Below are 26,042 nucleotides of genomic sequence, written 5' to 3' on the forward strand. Positions count from 1 at the left end.
CCTGTTAAAAAAAAGCCATGCATGCCATTACAGAAACGACAATACAGATATGCAAAAAGAATAACCCATATATACTACCCACCTAGATACAACTATTATTAAGAATTTATTAGACCAGATCCTTTTCAATGTTTATCAAAAATTAGATCACAATGTATATACCATTTTGTACAATATAATAAATTAACTAACAAATCCTTTAGTTTTGGCCATTAAAGTGGTTTCCAGTTTTTCAATATTAGAGGTAGAAGAATAATTGGCTAAAAAAATTAAAAATAAAAATAGAAACAAAGAATAATATCCCAGCAAAAATTGTCAATGACAATTGAGGACTCATATAAGTTTATAAAACTGCCAACTCCCTCCCTTCTTCCTTCCTACCACTACTCTTCCCCCAAATAACCATAAACAGGGAATGTACATTCTTAACATCATCATCATTTCAACCTAATGGGCTAAAAATTAACTTGTTTGTGATCAAACTGTATGCTATACTTTTCATGTGACACCAGATCTAACGAGCCTAGTCAATCTAAGTCACTTAAGGGGCTCTAGGTTCTTTTACCTCATTTTCTCATGGTTTCTATCAGTTACCTAGGAAAAGCGTATATTTTGTTGTTTGAGAGGGTATACTAAGAGAGAATGTGACTATTCCTCTCAATGAGTAAGTACAACAGCCTCAGAAGTTTTAGAGCTATTACAGTGCCAGTTAAAGAGAGAAAATCCTGTCTTATTTTCTATTTGGATTTTACAAACACAAAGTCTCTTGAAAGGCTTTCAAAATGAGAACGTTATACTCATAATGACTTTAAAAGCAAAGTCCATAATCTGACCACTTCTCATCACTTTTACTGCTATGACCCTGGTCTCGCCTCTCGCCAGCATTATCCCTTGCCTGGATTCCTACAGTAGCCTCGGAACAAGTTTCTCTCCCTCTATTCTTGCCCTAGTAGCAGAAACTTTGGGTTGATTTACACTCCCCCCTCCGTCCCCCCGCCCAGTTACCATGTCAGTTTTCCGCTAACTTCCAATGCCAAAGCCTTCCTTTCTTTGCCTGAGGGCTTCCTCTGGCCTTCTGGGAAGTGGCCCTCAACCAGTGATTGGAGGGAGGTGAGGAACTGTCCTGGTGTCTGTAGTCTGACGTGCATTTTACCCTGACTCCCAGAGTTTCCCCGATGGGATTAAGCCCTACTTGTCCATAGTGGTACTGACTGCTCTCCATTCCCTTTCTCATGGCTCCATTTCCCTACCAGCATATCCTTCAAATGAACCAATTCCTTGTCTTACTGTCTGCTTCTCAGGAAACTATACAATATCACCTTTCAAACTATTCTCAACCCAAAAGGCAGAGTGATCTTTCTAGAAACAGATTATGTCAGTCCTTTCTCAAAAGCCTGCAATTGGTTCTCTCCCCTTCACGTAGGATTGAATGTCAAGATCCTGACAAAGGTCTACAAGGCCCTATATCATCTGCCTCCTCCTGCACCTGCCCCCACCCTATGCTTGCTGTTCCACGAACTTGCCCAGCATGCCCACCTTAGGGACCCTGCTCTAGCCATTGCCTTAGCCTGGAACACTTTTCCCTAGGAATCTGCTGCCTGGTTAACTCCTTCACCTCTTTCAAGCCTTGCTCAACTCTCATCTTCTCAATGAGGTCACCTTGACAACCACCCTATTCAATACAGCACACTCTCCCCACCTCCAAAAAGCACTCCCAAAACCCTTATCCTGCTTTATTTTTTCCTGTTCCATTGTACTTACCACCTCCTAACATATTAAATAACTTACTTTCCTTGTTAGAATATAAACTCCATGAGGACAGGGTTCTTTGTTTCGTTCCCTGATGTTTCTCAAGTGCTTATTAGAACAGTGCCTGATGTATATGGAACATTCCATAAAAATCTGTTAAACAATTACCATACATTATCATGTTTTTACTTGGTGGAAGAAAACTGATAAATATATACTATATGGGTCAAAAGGTCACCACAAAAATAACCCCCTTTTTTTTTCTGCTGTGCTGTGCAGTATACGGGACCTTAGTTCCTCGACCAGGGATAGAGCCCTGTGCCCACTGCAGTGGAAGCATGGAGTCTTAACCACTGGACCTCCAGTGAAGTCCTAAAAATAACTCTCTTTTAAAAATAAGTTTAAAGCCAACTAATAAATTGAGTTTATATATAAATTTACATTCTAAGTGCATTTATTAAATTTTAATAATGTATTTTGTCACTATAATTTAGAAAAATACAATGATTCAGATTTTTAAACAGATAATTTATGGGGGGATTATTCATACTATAATTTTTTTTTTTTACTCACAAAGAGTTTTACACCTAGGGTTTACACAAAGTTCTTGTGAAGACTGAATACTCCTCATTCATTAAAAAATATAATTAACTTATATATAAAATTTTCAGGAACACATCTACTTCATATAACAGGACATTCTGGTGTATAGTATCACTACCTACAGATGTATCAAAGGTAATTAATTTCATATTATACCTTACATTCTCCCTCTGACTGTACAGATTTGGAACTCAGAGTGGCACGTAAGTCCAATTTAATTTAAAAGGAATCCATTCCTGAAATTACCACATTATGAATACTCAATGAATATTTACAGAATAGTAATAGCCAGCTTACTTATGGCTTTGTGTCGAATTTAATCACTGAATTTTAAGAAAAACCCAGCAGAGGAACTTTACAATTACTTTAATTTTCTAGGTTTAAATAAAGTCCTTAATGTTATTTCAGAATAGGCCTAGGCTTCAGAATTTGCCGTGTAAGCAGATCAATAAACCACATCATACTAAGTTATGTACATAAAAAAGAGCAATTTGGAGCAGCTTCCAGCGTACTGTGACAATGGAAAATAAATCTCACATATAAATGTATATGTACACACATGTATGTGTATATAGAGCAGATAGATAACTTCTACTTAGTAGTAATTATTACAAAATGCTTAGAAAAGAAGAAAACAAAATATAATTTTAAACTTTATGCTTCTACCTCTATTATTTTCTAAAGTATGTCAACAAAAGAAATTAGCATTAGCTGCTAATATTTACTTCTGATGTTTAACTTTTACAGGAAGAAGTAAACAATTTAAGATCTAAAAACAATCTACTGAACAACAGTATTTTCAACCTGAATTCAAAAACAATTTCTAAGTTGTCAATTTTCTTGAGATTATTAGACATGTGAATATAGGGAACTTTAAATATCAGAAATCATAATTATTTATCAAGATGAAGGAAACCTGGTACTGAACTTAGGGTTTTGAGGATGGAGGATAAAGGCACTCAATTAACAAAAGTACCACCTTAAAAAAGTGAATGTTAAAATACTGTATGTTCTCCTAAATTGATCTACAGATTCAACACAATCCCTATCAAAGTACTAACAGGCTTCTTTGCAGAAACTGACAAACTTATCCTAAAAGTCATGTGAAAATTCAAAGGACCCAGAAGAGCCAAACAATCTTCAAAAAGAAGAAAGCTGGAGGACTTACATTTTCTAATCCCAAAACTTACTACGAAACTATAGTAATCAAAACAGTGCTGTACTGTTATATGACAGACCTATAGATTAATGGAATAGTATTGAGATTACAGAAATAAATTCTCACATTTATGATCAATTGATTTTCAATGAGATTCCCAAGATCATTCAATGGAGGAAGAAAGTCTTTTCAACAAGGAATGAAAAATTACCATATTACCCAGAAATTCCATTCTTTGTTACATACCCAAAAGAAATGGAAACAAAACTTGTACACAAATAATCATAGCAGCATTTTTAAAAATATCCAAAAAGCAGAAACAGCCCAGATGTCCATCAACTGATGAGTGCAAAAACAAAATATGCTATATCGATAAAATCGAATATTATTTGGCAATAAAAAGGAATGAAGTACGGATACATGCCACAACATGGATGAAACGAAACCTGAAACTATAATGCTAAGTAAAAGAAGCTAGTCACAAAAGACTATGTATTGCATGATTCCATTTACATGAAATGGAATGAAAATATACTAGAGGAAAACTCATAAGGACAAAAAGTAGATTAGGGCTAAGAGAGAGGCTTGGGGAAAAAGGGAGGGGGTAGTGACTGCTAAAGGGAATGGGGTTTCTTTTGGATAATGCTCTAAAATTGATTTCTGGTGATGGTTACACACTGTATATATACTAAACCCCATCAAAGTTTACAATTTAAATGGGTGAATTGTATGGTATATGAATTACATTTTAATAAAGCTGTTTCAAAAAAAACTAACAATACTATACATTGATAAGTAGAACCTGATCCCCAGATTAAAAGGGCAGGTAGGTATTTTTCTTCTTTGAGGTTTTGAATTTAAGTTTTAGAAAACAAGTGATACAAAAGAAATAGAGGCATACCAGTTATTCATATAACTAAATAATAATAAAAAAGAAAATAAAATACCAACATTAACATAAAGCTTTATGGAATACAAAGCACTTGCACATACGGTCCTGCAGCCAAAAAATGACAAGCCAGAATGAGTCACTTGTCCCTCCCCTGAGTTTAAACACAGAGATAACATATAAGAAATCAGAAGGTTGATGACTCTCAGGACACACTCAGGGGTTAATACAAAGTCTTGAAGAAACACTAGGAAAGACTGAAAGTGATTAGGACTCTTGTAGGGAGTAAATGGTGACCTGTATTAGAAGAGGACTGGAGTCCACGTTGTCCTGGGTGGACTGACGCCTACCCTGCCTGCTGTGGGGCAGAAAAGCATCAGAACCAGGCCAGTGCCAGCCCAAGGCTGCAAACTAATGACGGAGGAGTTCTAGAGCTCTGCTAGGGTGAGGGATCCTACAGCCACACTAGCAGGAGGCTGGACAACTCCTAAGCATTCACTTCTCCCCAGTTCAACCGCTGACCTGGCAATTATACCAGAGGGAGGCTACCATCTGATAATAATGCTTGGGAAAGAAGTACTAGATAGAAAGTTCTCTGCAGTGAAAGGGACACCCGTGGCAAATGAGCGGTGGTGCTTGAGCCCAGATTATTCATTATGAACAGCTTCCTCACCTCCAACCTCTAAATGACCTACAAGAGCACAATCTAGAGTCAAGGGTATTATGCCTATTTTTAAGTAGATCTTAATGACAAAATACGTGTTAACTGAATAACATAAGAGTGAAAAAAAGACTGTAAGCACCATGAAAGAAATAGAAAAATGAAACAGTCTATACTAAAGGATGGCAAATATGAAACTATTTAAATTAAATATAATAAATGGTTTCATTTCAGAAAAGTAAGGGAGGGTATTAGAAATATGAACCATAAACAAGCAGTTATGAAGAAAAATCACTTGCAAGTATTAACAACAAAATATATAATTGTTGAAATGAAGTCAATGAATGGGTTAAACAGCAGAAAAGATACAATCTAAGAAAAAAATTGTATACTGGAATACCAGGTTGAGGAGTGTTCCCAGAGGCATCAGGAAGAGATTAAAAAGTGGAAATAATAAGAGAAAAGCTATGAAATATAGATGGTACAAGAAGTATCAAGAGTATCTAATAGGAATTCCAGAAGGAGAGAGAATAGAGTAATAAATATTTAGAGAAATAGTAAAAAAGATTAGCCAGAACTGTACAAAGTTACAGGTCTGCAGATTTAAAGGGTACATAGAGTGCCAAATAGGATCATATTTACATATCAGAGAGAAATTTAAGAACACTGAAAAACAAGAGAAAATTCTGAAAGATTCCAAAAAGAAAATGGAGCTCATTAGTAAAGGACAAATAATCAAACTGACACCAGACTTGAGACAACGAAGTAATATCTTTAAAGTTTTGAAGACAACTTTGAAACAAAAATTTATATCTAATTAAACTATTATTTACATGTGAGGACAAAATCAATATATTGGTATATAGGTATTTAAGGTCTCAAATACATAAAGTTTCTCTTTGAAGAAAATATTTGGAGGATTTACTTTAGTGACAAGTGAAAGAAATGCATGAGCAAGCAACTAGACACAAAAAGTAAAGGAGAGTAAAGGTGGTTCATCGTTATTTAAATATGCTGTGATGCAGAAAAAGTGCACCTATAATATCTGGGTCAAAAATTCCAGGCAGTATTAACACAGGGTGGGAGAAACAGAGAGAGCTGAAAGCATGCTAAAGTAATAACTGTGTTTCAGATGGGCAGGGCAGGAATTTGTATTAATAAGCTTTAGACACCGATAGGGAAAAATAGTCATTTCTATGAATCCTGGTAAGTAAGGGATAACTACCAGAAACATAGGAACAGAGTATTTAATACTCAGTTTAGTAGAAGAAAATCAAATTATCCAAAAGAAGCTGTGAAAAAGAACCAAAAAGAAGCAAGGCCAGTAACAACAACGACAACCAACACACACACACACACACGCACACGCACACGCACACGCACGCACACACACACACACACACACACACACCCACACACCCCAGAGTAGCTAAAATGAGCCTTGGTAGACCAGTAATTATTGTCAATGTAAACAGATTAAATGTACCAATCAAAAGACAGAAAAACAGAGTGACCGGGAAAATAAAAAGCTAACAGTCTTTTCTACAAGGGATAGGTATAAAACAAAAGGGTACAGAGAAGTTGGGAATAAAGGAATAAAAGAAGGACTACCAGGCAAATATGGGGGAAAAGAAAGTAGAGGTAGAACTTTTTAAACTCTACAAAATAAATTTAAGGTTAAAAAAACACCTGAGAATACTTTCTTGAACACTATTAAGCAGCAACTGACCAGCTATGATGATACATAGTTATTACATTTGTTTCTTAAGTTTATGAGTTTTCTAGTTCTCTGATTATTCCTTTTCTACCTTGGCCTGTGTATGTATCGTTTACATTCGTTTGTCTCTTTTCACTTGAGTTTTAGCAGCATTTGAGAATGTTTTAAACAAGTGAGGAGAAAAAGGAAGTTAGATTCAAACAGTTCAGGTTTTCTATTTGTTAAAGGTTCCGTACTAAAGTTATTTGAAACTAAGGGTCAAAATGAAATCAAAGCACTTACTGTAAACTTAGAAATTAGAGCACTTCTCCCTAAGTAATGGAAGATATACCCATAAATTTTCTAATGTTCTAAGCTTCCATGGCAACCTGTGATCTAGAGTACTAAAAAATCAAGTACACAAAAGCTATTAATAAAAAAATTTCATAGAGAAATGCCCTCTAAAATCTGGTCCTTTGTATAGCATCCATGAGGTCTGACTTTATTTTTTTCAGAATGACCAAAAATTCTATGGACAAAATCAATTATATTTGTATCTCGATATTTGGAGGAGTCTATTTTTATACTCCTTGCTTTCCACGAAGAAAAGTAAGGTCTAAAAATAGCAACATGAAGTTAATCACAAAGGGTACTTTTTAAAAAGCTAATAAAATATTTCAATTGTATAGTATTTGTTAATCTTCCTGCTTAAACCTCTTACCACATATGAAATATAAATTAAAAAGGCAAGCATACAATAAAATTACTATGCCTCAAAATGCTTTGATTAGATGTTAATCACAATCTGTGGATTTTTCCTCTTTGGGGGTTATTATTTTCAGAAATTTCATGCATTACTTCAGGATTCTAATATCGCATTTACTTGCACATAATCATTTCTCTTTCACCATACTCTATTTCTGCATTTGCAATAAAAGCATATACTAATACAGCCATCATATAAAAATATTCATTATATTCCAGAATTCTCAATGTTCAAAAAGTGAAACTATGTAATTAAAATGCAACTCATCTCCACCCACCTTTTATAGCCAACTTTGTTAATAAAGAATGATGTGAATTGTTAACTGAGGGGCACTAAGCACTCCAAGGACTAAATACAGGCACTGTGTTTCTTCCATCATACCTATATCTTAAATTCCTTCAGCTCCTATTTATCAGGGAAGGGCTGCCAGGTGAGCAGTCTGTCACTCTTGCCTAGACTAATAGATTCTCCAGTGGCTTTTGTTACAGCTCATGTCATACTATTAAATCTATGTGCCTTGAAAATGGCATAACATATGTAGCTGAATCTTGTCAAGTCTAGATAATCAGACTCTGTTTGGCTTCACAAGCAGATGCAGCTTAGAGAAGTAATATACATATGCAAATCACAGCGGTCCCCTTTGAGCACCACTGTTCCTACCTCTAATGACCCTCGCAGAAAGTCTGTTTGTTCAGCTCCCACTTCCAGGGCTACATCAACAGAAGCAAAGGGACGGCTGGCCATCTGCTGTCGTTCTCGAAGCAGTTGCTGGAGGGGGTTAAAAATCACTTGTTTTAAAACATGTTAAATTCAACAATATCTAGTTCCATTTTGAACAAAATGGCATTCAAAACTGAGAAGTCATCTAATACACATACTCATATCTAGATCATTAAAAATGAAAATTATTTTCTCCCCATGGCCTGGGTTATATTTCCATAGAGGCTTTAAATGTATGGTGCCTCCAAAGAACATTTCCCCTGACCTCCATCCCACAAGCCTAATGAAATGTACTCAAAAGCACTTTGAAAACTTCAGACGAGAGCTGCTACTTAAGTAAAAAGTGCTATTATGATGATGGCTATGCCAAGTTTTCCCACTCAGAGTAACTCATGCTTTTGTCTTAGCTGAAAGCAAGTGACAGTAAAAATGTTTAAGAAAAGATAATCAGAAGTTGTCAAAATGCATTAATAGAGATTAAAGGAACATATCCCTCTGCCCAGACTAAGCCTTGTAAGTCATCAAGATCCCCTGTCAATTGCAGGAATTGTTATTGTCAGTGTTTTCAACTTTATTCAAAGCCTCTGTTCATTATTTAAATGTTCATTATTTAAATGAGGAATGATTAGTAGGTTGCAAAACACGTGTGCCAGGGCTTCTAAAACACTTCCGGATATTTGTTTCTTTCTGTTTGTGTCTCTTCTGGGCTTTGCTCAAACTAAAACCAATAAACCAGCAAGTCCCAACCAAGTACCCAGCTAATTTACATTTCTGCCTCTCTTTGTAATTATAATATTCATTAAGTCATGATAACAAAAAATTAATGACCAGCACTAGATATTGCAAATCTTGCCCTTCTCATTCTACACAGCTAATACAATTATTATTAAATATTAAAAGTGGATGAGCAATGCAATTAAATACTCTTTCAAATGAGAAGAAAATCGTATCATCGAAGAAAGGCAAGATCCTTGAATACAATGAATGGCTTCATTATTCACACAGATTTTTAAAGATTCACTGGAAGTAACTTCAAATATTAACAACTGGTCTTTGAATGTAAATGTATGTAGCACTGTGATGCATCATTCATAAACTTCCCTTTCAGATGACGAAGGAACAAAAGCCAACGCTTGATGGTAGTTTATTGTTTAACACTTGTGACACAGCAGTAACTGTGCATGTAATGAGCATCTAAAATATAATTTAAGGTCTTGCTTTTATTATTAAAGAGAGAACATCTACTTGCTAATACGGGACAGAAATAATACAACTATTACTCAGTAGTGGTTTAAATTCTTAAATTATATGTATTTTTAGGAGTAATGAAGACATACTAAAATATTCAGAGTAAAAAGTAAATGTGATTTAAACAACCGAATTATTCAATTTAATATAAACTCAGATTTGTACTATTAAAAATACAGCTGCTGGCAAACAGAATCTTGTTTGTGTCTCTCTCAATAGGAGTGGCCAATTGATCTGAATACCGTGTCTATGCAAAATGCAAACATAATGTTACTCCAAATACCAAGGGATGCTAAGTGTAGAAGACACAATGCTCTTTTTATCTGGTAAAAACATAAACACACACACACAAATATACAAACTGCCTTTGCTACCGTAATATAAAAATTCCCTTGAGAAAACTGTAAATTCTAGTTTGGATCTTAACATGATTTTCTAACATCTGTATTAAAGTTTCTTCATTTGTACTAGTTTTCCTTAGCTTATAAATGGCATCTCACATAATTGATTTTTTTTTTAAATGAACACTTTCTCTTTCCTCATCTTACCTTTTCCCTACACGTAAAAGTAAAGTGTCTACAAAATATAATTAATGAATACTCAATACCACAAATTGTAATATGTCTATAAATATTCTACAGTCACCATATTTGAAAAAGAATAGATTCCTCCGGAAAATAATGTATTATTGTGACCCCCACCACTCATAATAAAGAAAAATCAGTGATTGATACTTTTATTCATTTAAAAAAATATACTATAGGATAGAAAGGCATTTTAAAAGATTCCAGTTTGTCTTCTGAGCTTTGAGTTTTCATCACTTTTTAAGAATTGAATGCTTATTACAGTACGCTTTGCAAAGAAGAAAAACGTTTTTCTTGTTCAGGACCATAACACTGTAGTTTGTAAAATAAGACACAGCGAAATAAAAATAATAAGAGCACAAGACAGTGTGCAGTAAAGGATACAAACAGGGAATTAGCTAAATGAATTCATTCCGGGTCGCTTAGCAGAGGACTAGTTCGAGGACTTTGGCTGACATTCTAACTTTGGGAAACTAATGCAAATGTTCTGACTGGGAAACTCAGGGAGGGTAAGTAATTTTATCCTAAAACACTCTTGCTTTGATATGATGGCCCTAAAATAATAAAATGGAACAAAGTGAGATTCTCTTTGCTACTAAGTCCCTGGCTCTTAGCCATATCCTTAACAATTGTCCTTTCTCTTGCCAGTTAACATCTATATGCATTACTTCCTGAATTTTGCCCCTTCTATGTCAGAACAAAAGAGATATAAACGATATGCTTACAACTTAAATTCTGTCAAAATTTAGTGGAAATATTGACAGAAAAAATACGTAGACTCTGGAATTAGGACCTGTGTTTGAATACCAGTTTTTCCACTTTGTAGCTGTTTGACCTTAACCAAATTATTCAGACCTCTCAACGCCTCAAATATTCTCATTGCAAAGTTGGGCTAATAATAGTGCCTACACCTAGACCTCAGAGGACTTGTTTTGAATCCCAGCTTCCCCACCCATTACCTATTGTACCATCATCAAATTCTGTAGACTTTTCTAAGGCTTTTTTTCCCCTCTCTATAAACGGGAATAGCGATAATATCAGAAGATTGGGACTAACAAGATAATGCACTTGCACCGCTCAACACAGAATCTAGCACATTATGAGAACTCAGTAACGCTTCATTGGTACAATTATTATGTTAAATTTCAAGCACCAATTTTGTCTTTAAAGATGGCACGCTAATTACCACAGGCCCATTTTCTTTGGCACTAGTGACATATTTTGCTCTATTAGTCTCCCTTTTAACAAACGTTGCAGATTTATGAGACAGTTGGGAAATGTCATGACTGTGGTAAAATGAATCTAGATTTGGAACTTTCTGCCATTTGTGACTAAGAATGATAAAAACTCAGCCTAAAACTTATGGGGAAATATAGAGTACTTCCTTAAGAACTTTCAAAAATTAACTTATTTTGTGATTATGATTTTTATATAAAATGAAGTTTGACATTTTATATATAGATAAGAAGCCATATAACAGATGATTTATTTTATAACTAGTCTGCAGTTGCCAATTTTTTAGGAGAAAGAAAAGGCCAAAAGAACAAATGGATCATAATACAACAGATCATAATCATGTTGCCATAAACATTGTTGTGCAGAACATTTTAAAATCATGGATGTTCTTAGTGTCATGTTTGTTATCTATAATAATTGTTTTATTATTCAAAATCTCTTACAAAACAAACCATGAAATTAAAAATAATATGAAAATCCATGCTTAAATTTGGCAACTGGGAATGGTCATTGATTCTATCAAATGTATATATGAAATGCTTCCATGCAATACTACTACTTCGAATATCGTATCATTCCCCAAAAGTTCATATTAATCAGCTTTCCAACCACTGCGAAGGCTACAGCTCTAATGGATTTCAGATAATAATCCTTAAAAACACACACACTAAAGAAAACAGTAACTACCTCTGTTTCCAGTTGTCTTCCTATGTCTTTCCTCCTGTGTCCAGGTTCTATCTGTCCTCCCCCCATACCTCCAAATGTCCTTCTACTCCATCCAAGTTTGAAGTGATCATCTCACCTACAAATTATTTATGATATTAGAGTGGCACTATCTCTTTAAATCGTCATGCTTTTCTGAAATCTTTAAGGCAAAAACTATTTTATATTTGTTTTTTTATTCCCCACAGCACTTAGTTTGTAGTCAAGAGTATTTGATGAATGAACAATGAAGGACTGACTTAAAGTATAGAAATCTATATCATCTGAATGGGATTGAAGGCAAGTTTTTTTTTTTTTTGCAGTATGCGGGCCTCTCACTGTTGTGGCCTCTCCCATTGCGGAGCACAGGCTCCGGACGCGCAAGCTCAGTGGCCATGGCTCACGGGTCCAGCCGCTTCGCGGCATGTGGGATCCTCCCGGACCAGGGCACGAACCCGTGTCCCCTGCATCTGCAGGCGGACTCTCAACCACTGCACCACCAGGGAAGCCCTGAAGGCAAGTTTTGATAAAACATTTTAATTGTGAAAAAACCTTTAAAAATATATGTCCTCCGATATTCTAGAATTTATGTCTTATGCTCAAATCTAACTGGATATTCATTTTTTTAGAATGGGCAATTTTGTGGATGCAAGAAATCACTATCAGGTTTTTTATTTCTCTTCATGCACTTTATTGCAATACTGTAAATATTATGAGAAAACTGCCACAAAGTCATCATAATGTATTCATATTTTAATAGCAATTATTCCTAAGATTTTTGAAAAGTATAAAAGGAGCAATCAAAATGATTTAGTCATTATTCCTGAGCTTACATAATAAAATTTACAAGGAGTTTGAATTAGCGATTAAGCAACATTTCATGAGACTATTTCTATTATTAACACAAACACATTTAACATAGAGGAATATAAGTAAAAAACCAACTTTGGGTTTTTGGTGCTAGGATGGTGTGAGGAAATACAGAGAAGTGGCAACATCTCTTTGCATCAGTGAATTAGGAAAGCATGATATTCTATCATTTTATAACTAAATCTGCAAGGCACAAGCTTATTCAGTTTTTCTTCATTGTTTGAAAGCAAAGTGTCCTCAATTGTCAAATGGCCACAGCAGATTTTCAAGGCAGGTTGTTCAGGTACGCAGGGTTGTTGTTTGAGCAGTAATGTGTCAAAAACAAAACCTACCTTTCCTCTTATCAAGCCTGCTACCACACAGAGGAAGAAAAGAGGAATAATGGAAAATTTTTCAAAATCTTCCAAAATATAAAGTACTATATTCCCTATAAATGCTAAGAAATTATATCAGTATAAAACCTACTCATGTCCACCAGAAGGCAGACAGCAGAAACAAGAAAACTACAATCCTGCAGCCTGTGGAACAAAAACCACATTCACAGAGACAGACAAGATGAAAAGGCAGAGGGCTATGTACCAGATGAAGGAACAAGATAAAACCCCAGAAAAACAACGAAATAGAGTGGAGACAGGCAACCTTCCAGAAAAAGAATTCAGAATAATGATAGCAAAGATGATCCAGGACCTCGGAAAAAGAATGGAGGCAAAGATCGAGAAGATGCAAGAAATGTTTAACAAAGACCTAGAAGAATTAAAGAACAAACAAACAGAGATGAACAAAATACACTAGAAGGAATCAATAGCAGAATAACTGAGGCAGAAGAATGGATAAGTGACCTAGAATACAGAATGGTGGAATTCACTGTCGCAGAGCAGAATAAAGAAAAAAGAATGAAAAGAAATGAAGACAGCCTAAGAGACCTCTGGGACAACATTAAACGTAACAACATTTGCATTATAGGGTCCCAGAAGGAGAAGAGAGAGAGAAAGGACCTGAGAAAATATTTGAAGAGATTATAGATGAAAACTTCCCTAACATGGGAAAGGAAATAGCCATGCAAGTCCAGGAAGCACAAAGAGTCCCAGGCAGGATAAACCCAAGGAGAAACACACCAAGACACATATTAATCAAATTGACAAAAATTAAAGACAAAGAAAAATTATTGAAGGCAGCAAGGGAAAAACGACAGATAACATACATGGGAACTCCCATAAGGTTAACATCTGATTTCTCAGCAGGAACTCTACAGGCCAGAAGAGAGTGGCATGATATATTTAAAGTGATGAAAGGGAAGAACCTACAACCAAGATTCCTCTACCTGGCAAGGATCTCATTCAGATTCGATGGAGGAATCAAAAGCTTTACAGACAAGCAAAAGCTAAGAGAATTCAGCACCACAAAACCAGCTGTACAACAAATGCTAAAGGAACTTCTCTAAGTGGGAAACATGAGAGAAGAAAAGGACCTACAAAAATAAACCCATAAGGGCTTCCCTGGTGGCGCAGTGGTTGCGAGTCCGCCTGCCGATGCAGGGGACATGGGTTCGTGCCCCGGTCTGGGAAGATCCCACATGCCGCGGAGCAGCTGGGCCCGTGAGCCACGGCCGCTGAGCCTGCGCGTCCGGAGCCTGTGCTCCGCAACGGGAGAGGCCACAGCAGTGAGAGGCCCGCGTACCGCAAAAAAAAATAAAATAAAATAAACCCATAACAATTAAGAAAATGGTAATAGGAACATACATATCGATAATTACCTTAAACATGAATGGATTACATGCTCCAACCAAAAGACACAGGCTTGCTGAATGGATACAAAAACAAGACCCGTATATATGTTGTCTACAAGAGACCCACTTCAGACCTAGGGACCCGTACAGACTGAAAGTGAGGGGATGGAAAAAGATATTCCATGCAAATGGAAATCAAAAGAAAGCTGGAGTAGCAATACTCATAACAGATAAAATAGACTTTGTTATAAGAGACAAGGAAGGACACTACATAATGATCAAGGGATCAATCCAAGAAGAAGATATAACAATTATAAATATATATGCACCCAACACAGGAGCACCTCAATACATAAGGCAACTGCTAACAGCTCTAAAAGAGGAAATTGACAGTAACACAATAATAGTGGGGGACTTTAACATCTCACTTACACCAATGGACAGATCATCTGAACAGAAAATTAATAAGGGAACATAAGCTTTAAATGACACAACAGACCAGATAGATTTAATTGATATTTATAGGATATTCCATCCAAAAATAGCAGATTACATTTTCTTCTCCAGTGCTCATGGAACATTTTTCAGGATAGATCATATCTTGGGCCACAAATCAAGCCTCAGTAAATTTAAGAAAATTGAAATCATATCAAGTATCTTTTCTGACCACAACGCTATGAGACTAGATATCAATCACAGGAAAAAATCTGTGAAAAATACAAACACATGGAGGCTAAACAATACACTACTAAATAACCAAGAGATCACTGAAGAAATCAAAGAGGAAATCAAAAAATATCTAGACATAAATGACAATGAAAACACGACAACCCAAAACCTATGGGATGCAGAAAAAGCAGTTCTAAGAGGGAAGTTTATAGCAATACAAGCCTACCTCAAGAAACAAGAAAAATCTCAAATAAATAATCTAACCTTACACCTAAAGGAACTAGAGAAAGAAGAATAAACAAAACCTGAAGTTAGTAGAAGGAAAGAAATCATAAAATCAGAGCAGAAATAAATGAAATAGAAACAAAGAAAACAGTAACAAAGATCAATAAAACTAAAAGCTGGTTCTTTGAGAAGATAAACAAAATTGATAAACCATTAGCCAGACTCATCAAGAAAAAGACGGAGAGGACTCAAATCAATACAATTAGAAATGAAAAAGGAAAAGTTACAATAGACACCACAGAAATACAAAGCATCCTAAGAGAGTACTACAAGCTACTCTATGTCAATAACATAGACAACCTGGAAGAAATGGACAAATTCTTAGAAAGGTATAACCTTCCAAGACTGAACCAGGAAGAAATAGCAAATATAAACAGACCAATCACAAGTAATAAAATTGAAACTATGATTAAAAATCTTCCACCAAACAAAAGTCCAGGACCAGATGGCTTCACAGGTGAATTCTATCAAACATTTAGAGAAGAGCTAATACCCACCCTTCTCAAACTCTTCCAAAAAATTGCAGGGGAAGGCACACTCCCAAACTCATTCTATGAGGCCACCATCAACCTGATACCAAAACCAGACAAAGATACTACAAAAAAAGAATATTACAGACCTATATCACTGATGAATACAGATGCAAAAATCCTTAGCAAAATACTAGCAAACAGAATCCAACAACACATTAAAAGGATCATACACCATGATCAAGAGGGATTTATCCCAGGGGTGCCAGGGTTCTTCAATATACTCAAATCAATCAATCTGATACACCACAGTAACAAATTGAAGAATGAAAACTATATGATCATCTCAGTAGATGTAGAAAAAGCTTTTGACAAAATTCAAGACCCATTTATGATAAAAACTCTACAGAAAGTGGGCATAGAGGGATCCTACCTCAACATAATAAAGGCCATATATGACAAACCCACAGCAAACATCATTCTCAATGATGAAAAACTGAAAGCATTTCCTCTGAGATCAGGAACAAGGCAAGGATGTCCACTCTCACCACTATTATTCAACATAGTTTTGGATGTCCTAGCCACAGCAATCAGAGAAGAAAAAGAAATAAAAGGAATACAAATTGTAAAAGAAGAAGTTAAACTGTCACTGTTTGCAGATGACATGATACTGTACATAGAGAGCCCTAAAGATGCCACAACTAGAGCTAATCAATGAATCTGGTAAAGTTGCAGGATACAAAATTAATGCACAGAAATATCTTGCATTCCTATACACTAATGATGAAGAATCTGGAAGAGAAATTAAGGAAACACTCCCATTTACCATTGTAACAAGAAGAATCAAATACCTAGGGAGAAAAAAGACCTGTATGCAGAAAACTATAAGACACTGATGAAAGAAATTAAAGATGATACAAACAGATGGAGAGATATACCATGTTCTTGGATTGGAAGAATCAATATTGTGAAAATGACTATACTACCCAAAGCAATCTACAGATTCAATGCAATCCCTATCAAATTACCAATGGCATTTTTCACAGAACTAGAACAAAAAATCTTAACATTTGTATGGAGACACAAAAGACCCCGAATAGCCAAAGCAGTCTTGAGAAAGAAAAACACAGCTGTAGGAAACAGACTCCCAGACTTCAGACTATATTACAAAACTACAGCAATCAAGAAAGTATGGTACTGACACAAAACCAGAAATATAGATCAATGGAACAGGATAGAAAGCCCAGAGATAAACCCACGCACCTATGGTCAACTAATGTATGACAAAGGAGGCAAGGATATACCATGGAGAAAAGACAGTACCTTCAATAAGTGGTGCTGGGAAAACTGGACAGCTACATATAAAAGAATGAAATTAGGACACTCCCTAACACCATACGCAAAAATAAACTCAAAATGGATTAGAGACCTAAATATAAGACTGGACATTATAAAACTCTTAGAGGAAAACAAAGGAAGAACATTCTTTGACATAAATCACAGCAAGATCTTTTCTGATCCATGTCCTAGGGTAATGGAAATAAAAAAAAAAATAAACAAATGGGACCTAATGAAAGTTAAAAGCTTTTGCACAGCAAAGGAAACCATAAACAAGACGAAAAGACAACCCTCAGAATGGGAGAAAATATTTGCAAATGAATCAAAGGACAAAGGATTAATCTCCAAAAAAAATAAAGAGCTCATGCAGCTCAATATCAAAAACAAACAGGGTTTCCCTGGTGGCGCAGTGGTTGAGAGTCTGCCTGCTGATGCAGGGGACATGGGTTCATGCCCCAGTCTGGGAAGACATCACATGCTGTGGAGCGGCTAGGCCCGTGAGCCATGGCCGCTGAGCCTGTGCGTGCTCCGCAATGGGAGAGGCCACAATGGTGAGAGGCCCGCGTACCGCAAAAACAAAAACAAAAACAAAACAAATATCCCAATCAAAGAATGGGCAGAAGACCTAAATAGACATTTCTCCAAAGAGACATACAGATGGCCAAGAAGCACATGAAAAGCTGCTCAACATCACTAATTATTAGAGAAATGCCAATCAGGACTACAATGAGGTATCATCTCATGCCAGTTAGAATGGGCATCATCAGAAAATCTACAAACAACAAATGCTGGAAAGGGTGTGGAGAAAAGGGAACCCTCTTGCACTGTTGGTGGGAATGTAAATTGATACAGCCACTATGGAGGTTCCTTAAAAAACTAAAAATAGAATTATCATATGACCCAGCAATCCCACTACTGGGCATATACCCAGAGAAAACCATAATTCAAAAAGACACATGCACCCCAATGTTCACTGCAGCACTATTTACAATAGCCAGGACATGGGAGCAATCTAAATGCCCATTAACAGACAAATGGATAAAGAACATGTAGTACATATATATACAATGGAATATTATTCAGCCATAAAAAGGAACAAAACTGGGTCATTTGTAGATACGTGGATGGATCTAGAGACTGTCATACACAGTGAAGTAAGTCAGAAAGAGAAAAACAAATATTGTATATTAACACATATATGTGGAACCTAGAAAAATGGTACAGATGAACTGGTTTGCAGGGCAGAAACTGAGACACAGATATAGAGAACAAACGTATGGACAGCAAGGGGGGAAAGCAATGGGGTGGTGGTTGTGGTGGTGGTGTGATGAATTGGGCGATTGGGATTGATATGTATACACTGATGTGTATAAAATGGATATCTAATAAGAACCTGCTGTATAAAAAATAAATTAAAAAAAACCCATACTCATGTCAATTTATGTGTGAAAGTGTATATTTGAATATTCCTAAAATTATATATATTATAATTCAAAGTAACTCAAACTCAAATGAAAGCTAAAAATCTTATATAAAAGGCCAAGATAAGGATTAAATAATGCCAGCAAATGAAGGTCTTTGTTGTCATTTGGATAACACTGAGCATATTACTGATATGACTAAGACATAGCCTTCACAGATTCTTAGATCCGGAAGGGGCTTATAGATCCTCTAGATTCTTCAACCTGTAGATCACAGACCTATAAAGAGTAAACAGACGAGCACTAGAAAAATCTATGAATCTGGCAGTAATAGATGATACTTCAAAAAAATTTTTTTCAACTTCAGTGGATTCAGTAATTTAACTTAGTACTGCCTTTAGAAGCTAATTGGTCCTCATTCAGAACCAAAATGTAACTCCACTATTAAATTCTTTTAACAAAGAAATCTATCAGCATATATTCATGCTTAAAAATAAAAAGGAATTGAGTAAATTCTAAATGCAAGCAAGGCTACTTTAGAATTCCCTCCACATCCCTATTTGCTGCATAAGAACTTGAAAATTATCTTAAAGGCAGAATGGGTCCGAAGCTCAAACATATATTTCTAAAGTTTCCTTTTATTTCTTCCCTTTGTCTAGCTCAGTGTTTCTCAAACTTTGGGGTTTAAGCAGTTGTATGTGCAACGTCACCTATACCCTAGACTGAATTATTTTGTGTCTACAAGATATCAGCCTTTCATACTGATATTAGATCATAATGTGCATGTAAAATAAGTCTCAGGGAACTCTAAAAATTGTTAATATTATCAAGAGGAGAGTGGCACAAACCATATGGCCAAACAGTATCACCATCATTTGCATACAATAAGGTCTTAAAAGCTTTCTACTGACAGGAGTTAAGGAAGATATATCCAACTTATAAGTATGGGCATTTTAAGTATGGGCTGCCTTTGTTTAGGTTAATTTAGGCAATGTCAAAGAAAAGGAAGTATGACAGATCTTCCTTATCCTCATGTATTCATGGTTATGCATTATTAATTGAACATCATGGAAGCCAAAACCATACTTCTTACATGGCATAAGTCTTCCCAGTTCAAGTTTGAAGCCAAGAAAATGGAAAGAACATCTGACAACTGTTTATACATATCAATCACTATAAGTCTTCATGGAAAGTACGTTTAATTTTAAAAGGATGGAACTTTGCAAAATCGGAATTTTTCTTAATACAAAAAGCTGTATCTTGCAGCATCCTACAAGGTTGCTTATCAATAAGTTAAGCTTCATATCATTGACTAGATCTTGGTTAAACCACTTTGGAGATATCAAGCTGGTTTGTGATATGTAGCAAACAAAGAAAAGTAAAACAATATCCCTACCAAATTACCACACCCACTCCAGAAACTGCTAACATTTGCCAACATTTCTCTTAATATTTTTAAGTAAATTAAGAAAGAATGCACAGTTTTAGCATTTCCCTTTAGTCTAAATGAAATACTAACTTGTCCCAGCATAGTCAGTTACTGGTTTTCATCAACTGTGTGCCTGTTGACTGCATTAGTGGAGAATTTCATCTTGTGAACATTTTTTCAAAAGAAAATCATTTGTATCTTAATAATTGTAAAGAGTTGATTTTCCATGCAAAACTTTGATTTTACAAACGATATACTTGTGTATACTTGTTTTTATCTTATATTTGGCAACATATTTAATTCACTAATAAGAAAACAAGCATGACTGTTACATAATGTGATACATCTCTTCATGCATTAGCAATAAGAAAACAATTCTCAGTCAAGTGTTATCAAGAAATTTCACTAAGGAACAGACGCAGATGCTGAAATTCTTCTTTACTTGGCATTCCAAAGAGTGAATCTTGAAGAGTTTAGACCAAAACTCTAGGTAGATTTTTCATTCCTTCTCTTCTCTTCCCTTCCCTCCTCTCCCCTTCCCTTTCTTTCACTCTAAATAAATAAACAAATAAATTCCTATTCTTAGAACAATTCAATAGGGATCTCTTGACTTACTTGGTGCCTAAGTTTGGCTGTGATCATTCATTCACTGGAAAAATTTTTACTGAGCTCCTACTGTGCTCCAGACACTTTTCTAGGAATGAATATATGAGGTGACTCTTGTTTCTATTTAGCAAGCGTTTCCATGCTATTAAAAAAATATCAGGGACTCTTCTGGACCATCTATCAGGAGACTGGAGGTAGACAACTAGGGGAACATTCTGATTTGGAGGAATTATTTAAGTAGCCTGGATTTGAAAGCAACAAATCCTTATCTATTTCTTAGTGGGCTAAAACCTGAAGATATGTAAAAATATTGGAAAAATTTTTGAAGGTTACTTCAGGCGATTTTAAAATTAAAATTTGGATTCTTAATTCTTTCTTTGTTGACAGAGATGGCATCACAGATTTAGACTTTGCCAAAGATGATCTCACTTCTGGATGAAAGAAATCATGCAGAATGGATTCATCTAGAAGAGTCAAAAATTCAGTTATTGCTTCATACACGACCATCCTTTCTAACGAGCAATGGAAAATTCAACAGTGCTTTGTGAGACAGTATTTTGTTTTGTTTGCACTTTTTGACATTAAAGCAAAAAGTCAAAAAATGAAATGCTTGTTGACAATTTTAAAGATTACTCTGGGCACTTAAAAGCATAATTAACAGCATATAGAAGTCTTGTTTGTTCAACATATACATACACAAAAAAATGAAAAAATTAAAGAAAAAAATCACTACAGAAAACATATAGGGTTGGGAGAAAGAGAGATAGTGGAGAGAGAAAGTGCTTTAGATAGGGGGATTACAGAAGGTCTCCTAGGAAATGATATTTGACCTGAAACCTTGAATATTCAGTCAGAGTAGGCATGCCTTCTCAAAACTCAGTTTAACACAGAAAATAGTATTTCTTGCTCACACAAAATTTTCTATAGGTCCAGGTAACTTCCCATCTGGTAACTCAGCAATATAGACTGCTCCAGTCTTGAGGCTCTACCATTTCAACTCAGAGATTCCTTAAGTGTAAAGGCAGAAAAGAGACTAGTGAATCTTGCATGGACTTTTCAATGTCTCACAGCAGAAGTGATGTATATCATTTTCCATAAGTAGTCACAGAACCCACCCTAACTAAACAGAGACCACAAAACGTAGGGGAAAAAGTGGAATATTAGGTGAATGGAACAAGAACAAATAAAGCCAGAAAAGAATATTTCAGGCAGAGGAATGAGCAAGTGCAAAGTTCTGGAGTTCCTCAGACTTATAGGTCTGAGCCTAAAGTGTTCAAGAAAAAGAAAGAGGGCTGAGTTTTATTAAGCAAGGTGGCAAGGAGCAGATGGTGAAAGGATAATTTTGGCTTTATCAAGGTTAAGAGAAATTGAAATAACACATATATATCATCAGGCATAAAAGGATCCAAATAAATCAGGTTCATTATTTTTTTTAAACACCATTTCTCTTTGTATTGCTCCGAGTCCATTCTTACGGTATTAGAAGTAGCCTGGAACAAACAGGCAAAAGAAATAGGCTTTACCATCCTCAAATAAAGTTATTTAGGATATAACCAGAAAACAGCAACAGCAGTTAATCTCAAATACAATGAAACTAGCTCTCCCAATAAGTATCAAAAGGTCAATTTTGTGTAACCTTCTTTAATACAAAAGGCCAGGTGGTTGTAATTTATCTGAGCAAATCAAAATGAGCAAAGGATGAGTACTGAAAAGGTCATTTAAAAGCTAGATCTCCAGAATGGATGTTTAATACATATTAGTCCTTAAAGAGCAAAAATGGGAAGCTAAATAATTTCAAATTTTGAACTTGCACTTAAAAATTCTTCTCACATAGAATATCCCCATAGTCATATTGTTGAATATATTATTTCCCCAAGTTAGAGGCCTAAGTTGAAAGAGAAATACCTATCCTACTCTCATGAAGAAGAGCAAATGAATGACTTTGACATCCAAGAGGTTCACAGCATGATCAAGTCAGCCTTGACGGGTGGAAATATAAAAGCAGCTGATTACAATAGAAACGACACATCGACTCTTGCTTGTGTGCCAGTAATTTATGACTGGAGGCTCCTGTTACAGTAAAGCTCAGAGCAATCCTTCAGTAGCTTTTTCCCCCCCTTTAAGAATTAATTTACTAAAGAAAGATTTTTTTCTCCCTGATTCTGGGAATCAATACAAAGCTCAAAATTCAATTCTCAACCCCAACATGCTCACTTCTAGGTTAAGAAATTTTAAATGCAACAGAATCCAGTTAGCTTTTCCATTTAGTGTATAAGGAGTTCATGTTGAACATTTAAGTAGTTTGTGACAATAATTGTGAAGTTTTTCAAGAGGTACTTAAATCTTCCTGGAGACATAAATGACTCAAACACTGGCATTTTCCTCTTAATCATTATTATTATTATTATTTTTTTTTTGCAGTACGCGGACCTCTCACTGTTGTGGCCTCTCCCGTTGTGGAGCACAGGCTCTGGACGTGCAGGCTCAGCGGCCATGGCTCACGGGCCCAGCCGCTCTGCGGCATGTGGGATCTTTGCGAACCCGGGGCACGAACCCATGTCCCCTGCATCGGCAGGCGAACTCTCAACCACTGCGCCACCAGGGAACCCCTTAATCATTATTTTTAAAATATTTTTTTCCTTTAAGGAAAATGTGATTATTTTGCTATTAGCTAATGGAGTCATTTTCAGTTCTATACTGAGAAACTCTAAAAATGGTTCTTTTGTAATATATTTCTTTGTGAAATAAGACATCTACTTCCTATAATTTTTTAAGTATCTATTGGAAGATACCTATGATGCTCAATGACTAATCAGTGTGATATATTAATATGCAGTATTATTTGTTTTCAATTTTTTGTGAAAGTATATATGATAGAAATTTTTTAACAAACTAATTTCAATCATTTGAATTTTTTAAATGCAAAGGGCAGTTTGACTCACGATGACTCACGACTGGTATAAACTGGCTTTCCTACGTGTGTGGAATGGTGTGTTAAACCACAAATATCAGAATGTAAGAAAATCGGTGGTCATAACAGATTCATTGGAATAACTCATTATCAGAGCTGGAAGGAATCCTAAATGTTACCTGGTCCAAATTTCCCATTAAAGTGGGATCAAAAGTGCTATGACTTTTCTGACAGATGGTTATCTAGCACCCTCGAATATATCTAGCAAAAGAACCACTTTTTATGCAGATGGTATTTTTTCCCCAAAGGCTTATAACATTAGAAAGTTCATTATACTGAACAAAAAATTTATACTCTTGGGATCTTTTTGGACCATTAAATATACTTCTAATCTCATTTACTAAAATTCCTTTAAATACATATTATATATTTGAAACTTTTCTCACATATTCAAATAAACAATTCCAATATTGTAAATTTTTCATTCATTATTTATGCAACAGACATTTAAGGAATACTCCAATGTTCTGGGAAGAGGGTCAGGCTCTTGTGTTTAAGAAATATGAAACATAGTCCTGTCCTCAAGGAGTTTACCTTAGTCTCAGAAATAGGAAAAAGTTTCTCATGTAACGTGGTTTTCAACATTTAGTTTTTCAACGCCCTTCTTAAAATGTAGAGTGAACACAAGATTCTAGATGTGATCTGACTACTGTAGAATATGGTAGAAGTCTCCCTCAATGTATTCTAAATTAACATGCCTTTTTTTCCTCTTTTAAAAAATTTTTTTGTTTGTTTTATTTTTAGAATCACACTGTTGTTGGAATCAGTCAACAATTTCAGGTCTTTCTCACATGAACTTTGATCAAAACAAGTGTGCCCTACTTAATATGCGTGAATTTTTAAATCTAAATTCAAAACTTCACATTGTATTTGTTTAATTTTTCATATTTTATTGTTGTTGCTACTGTTTTAACCTATTTTTCCTTCAGTGCAGAATCCTCTTTGATCCTTTGAACTTCCAACGTAACTAACAGTTATCCTTCCCCATATTGTCATTTGTGTTGAGCCCCTATTCCATTCCCTTGACCAGGTCAACACCATTTGATGGCAAAGATAACAATAAGACAGTGAGGTGCCTTACTTGCTAGTAATCCAAGGTCAATCAAGAGAATGACCAAGAGATTCAATCAAGAGAATGACTTTTGCTTTTTCTACTCCAGAATTTCCTCTATATAGTGATGTAGAAAGATAGACCAAATAAGAAACATCTGGTTTATTTTTACAGCCTGTATCCACATATCTACACTGGGAGAAAATAGATCTATGGTACCTAAGAAATTCCCCAGCTAGCAGACTAGGAACACTCTTATTTTCAAACCTTGTGAAATCATCCTTTGTCCACTGTAAAAATTGTTCCAAAACATATCCTCCCTAGACCTTCGCCTGAAGTGCAGCTTTTTGGATCATATATCGTTGAATCATAATTTTTGTACATTGTATTAATATGAGGAGTGGGTCCCAAACTTGGGGTAACTGAGAAAGGTCCTGGCACACTTCAGTCTTAGCCAGTACCTCACCAATGATGACTCAACAGCTTTCCTGGCTCATTCAATATCCTGATCCCAAGAACACCCCCAAGAACTTTGTATTCCTTCCTATGTATCTTATCTGCTTCACCTACGGGCTGGTACATGTTCTCCTGAATTTACTGGCTTACAGTATATTCATACTAACAAAATGTATCTAACTATATAATTATTTTCCCTACACCAAATATATTTTAACTCTTACCAAATATATTCTATATACTTAGCACTTAAAAACTTAAGCTATAAATCCCCTTCATTCTAATACAATATATGTCCCTTCTACCAATTTTCCCATAAATCTCAAAATTTTATAATCAAGGCATTTATTTCCTGGTTGATGAAAATTTTTAATGGATTAAGGAAGATAAATTGAACCCTTTATTATCTTATTAGAGCCCTTTCTCTAGAAATGGAGACTTATCTAGCAATCAACAATAAATCTTTTGAACTGTTGGGGTCTCTGTTAAGGTTTCCAATAAGCCCCTTCTTATCTACCTGGAATTCTGAACAAGTTGAAAATTTAAAGGTGAAGATAAAGGACATAATATTATCTTTATTCCCTCCACTTCCTTAAGGCTAGAACAATTGATGGGGCAACCTAACAAATGAAGATGCAGATCAATGGGCTTCAGCTAGGGCCAAGGCCTTAAGATGCAACTTACCATGCAGGTGCAAGTTTTCTTAAGCAGGTAAGCTGAGACAGTGATTTAATTCT

The 26,042-nt window shown here is 35.4% G+C and overlaps 1 protein-coding gene across 2 annotated transcripts in view; it reads right to left on the bottom strand.

Annotated features, from left to right (window-relative positions):
• ATRNL1 (attractin like 1) overlaps positions 1 to 26,042 on the bottom strand; it is a 682,506-nt gene that overhangs the window by 218,985 nt on the left and 437,479 nt on the right. The window contains exon 27 of one of the 2 annotated variants that reach the window (XM_067709301.1): positions 8,184 to 8,291. The exons of the other annotated variant lie outside the window; for it this stretch is intronic. Coding sequence (XP_067565402.1) covers positions 8,184 to 8,291 — 108 coding nt within the window. The remainder of the gene's footprint in view (positions 1 to 8,183; positions 8,292 to 26,042) is intronic. 2 annotated transcript variants of the gene reach the window in all.

The sequence above is a fragment of the Pseudorca crassidens genome, chromosome 16 (genome assembly GCF_039906515.1).
Source record: "Pseudorca crassidens isolate mPseCra1 chromosome 16, mPseCra1.hap1, whole genome shotgun sequence".
Classification (NCBI taxonomy): domain Eukaryota; kingdom Metazoa; phylum Chordata; class Mammalia; order Artiodactyla; family Delphinidae; genus Pseudorca; species Pseudorca crassidens.